We start from the raw sequence: 2,500 nt of genomic DNA on the forward strand, positions 1-2,500 counted from the left end.
AAACAGACAGTGAAAATTGGTTGTTAATTAAATATGTACGTTATAAGGACAGATCTCTTCTTTGAATTAAATACTACTAGCTAGGATTGAATGGATACGTATGCGATGGAATTTGATATGAAAACGGCTGACTTTCAGTTAGATCTGGGATGCTAGATAAAATCATGTTAAAAATATTTGCTATAGGAAAGCATCCCAGACGCAAACACAGTAACTAGCGAAACAGGAATATGAAGCAAAGCAACATTGATAAAGAAAAGAAAAGAAAACAAAAGAAAAGAAAAGGACTTTCGAGACAGATCAGTTCAGACAGAAAAAAATATCGTTATTTTGTTTCTTATGTATGGTTGACTTTGATATAAGTACACACACACACACACACACACACACACACACACACACACACACACACACACACACACACACACACACACACACACACACACACACACACACGCATATGTATAATATATATATATATATATATATATATATATATATATATATATGATATATATATATAATGTATATATATATATATATATATATATATATACTGTATATTTATCCATCTCTCTGTCTATCTATATTATAAATGAAAGGTTTTAGTTTATCTAGATGCCTTTTGGATTAGTCGCTTGACTGACAAAGGCAGAGTGTACTAAATATAATGTATGTCGGATAGAATGAAAACAGCATGAACTTAATCCTTTTTTAAGCTTATCTCTTAAGTTTATGTTGTATCCATGTCATCCTTTTAACGCTTATGCATTTACAGCAGGTCTATGAAATGTATAAGTTAATGCTAATTTTTAAAACGTGCTGTTATGTGTCAGGGTTTCGTAGAGGTGAAAGATATATTTTGTTTTTTTTAACTTTATCTTTTTTTATTTCTTTCTCTTCCTTTCTCTCTTTTTTTCCTTATCTCTTTCTCTATTCTGTCTCTTCTTTTCTCTCTCTTTTTTTCGTACGCACTATCTTTCTCACTCTCTCTCATTCTCTGTCTCTCTTTCTCTCTGTCTCTCTCTCTCTCCCTCTCTTTTTCTTTCTCTCTCTGCCTTGTTCTCTCTCTTACTCCCTCTTTCCCTCTCTTTCTCTCTTTTTCTTTCTCTCTCTCGTTCCCTCTCCCTCCTCCCTTCTCTCACGCTCTCTCCCTCTCTCTCCCCCCACACATTCTCTCTCTCTCTCTCTCTCTCTCTCTCTCTCGGCCTCTCTCCCTCTCCCCATTCTCTTCCTCCCTCCCTACCTCTCTCTCTCTCTCTCTCTCTCTCTCTCTCTCTCTCTCTCTCTCTCTCTCTCTCTCTCTCTCTCTCTGTCTTTCACACACACTCTCCCTCTCTCTCTCCCTCCCCCATTCTCTCTCTCTCTCTCTCCCTCTCTCTTTCATTCTCTCTCTCTCTCCATTTATCTTACAACCCATCTCCTTTTACACAAAAAAAGAAAAGAAAAAAGGCAAATATATGAATATTCCCCCATTTTTAAAAAGGTGAAATTGACCCCCCCCCCCTCCATTCGGCCCGCCCTAGGTTCCGCCACGCCCTCATGACCTGGGGGGACAGGTACTCGGCCCAGGAAGCCGACGACGCCTTCGACCAGTTCGACATGGACGACAGAGGCTTCATCGACACCGCCGCCGTCATCGAGATGCTGACGGGCAAGGGCGACGTCGAGGGCGAAGCCTAAGTCACGAGTCCGAACGCGGTTGGGGGCGCGTCACAACAAATTTTCTCACTTTTTAAGTTATTTAAGCTATTTTATTTATTCATATATTTTTGTCTGTGGCCCATGGATGCTATAAGGTTTTCCTTGCGCCCGCCTGACAGAAGTATGAAGTTATCTTTTAATTTACACATACTGTATAACCGCATATGATATATATATATATATATATATATATATATATATATATATATACATATGTATATATATGTATATATATATGTATATATACATGTATATATAAACACATACATATATACATGCACATACAACTACACATGCATTGAGTTCCTACTTATTTTTATATTCGAAACCCATTCTTTCCTCACACAAACACCTATGAGTAATAACTCCATCCTTTATATGAGGACAGCCCTTAATTTGGCAGCCTAAAACGATCTTTATTTTTTGCATTATCAAGAATGCAAAAAAACAGAGACCAATAGATTAAGGAAATACAAGAAAGAGGGAAAAATAAATTACCTCAGTTACCCCTCGCCTTGTGGATGACGTTCTAATCGTCAGCTCTTGGCTTCGGTTTTGCAATTATGAATAAAGAATAAACTTCTGACCTGTTGTTTTATTTTCATTTTTGGTTAACCCCATTATCCCTAGAGATTACTGACACTGGCTGAAGAAATACATGGAAAGGTACAGATGGAATGATTGATAGATACAGAATAATATATTTATGTATATCAATATCTGCATAGGCGTATATATATATATACATATATATATACATATACATATACATATACATACTTGGGTGCACACACAC

At 36.8% G+C, this 2,500-nt stretch overlaps 1 protein-coding gene across 1 annotated transcript in view; it reads left to right on the top strand.

Moving 5' to 3' along the window:
* Nucleotides 1–2,290, top strand: part of LOC125045528 (myosin regulatory light chain 2-like) — a 12,361-nt gene extending 10,071 nt beyond the window's left edge. The window contains exon 4 of the mRNA XM_047642838.1: nt 1,527–2,290. Coding sequence (XP_047498794.1) covers nt 1,527–1,683 — 157 coding nt within the window. The 3' untranslated portion in view covers nt 1,684–2,290. The remainder of the gene's footprint in view (nt 1–1,526) is intronic.
* Nucleotides 2,291–2,500: the final 210 nt, after the last annotated feature.

This window comes from Penaeus chinensis, chromosome 37, assembly GCF_019202785.1.
Source record: "Penaeus chinensis breed Huanghai No. 1 chromosome 37, ASM1920278v2, whole genome shotgun sequence".
In the NCBI taxonomy this organism is placed as follows: Eukaryota; Metazoa; Arthropoda; class Malacostraca; order Decapoda; family Penaeidae; genus Penaeus; species Penaeus chinensis.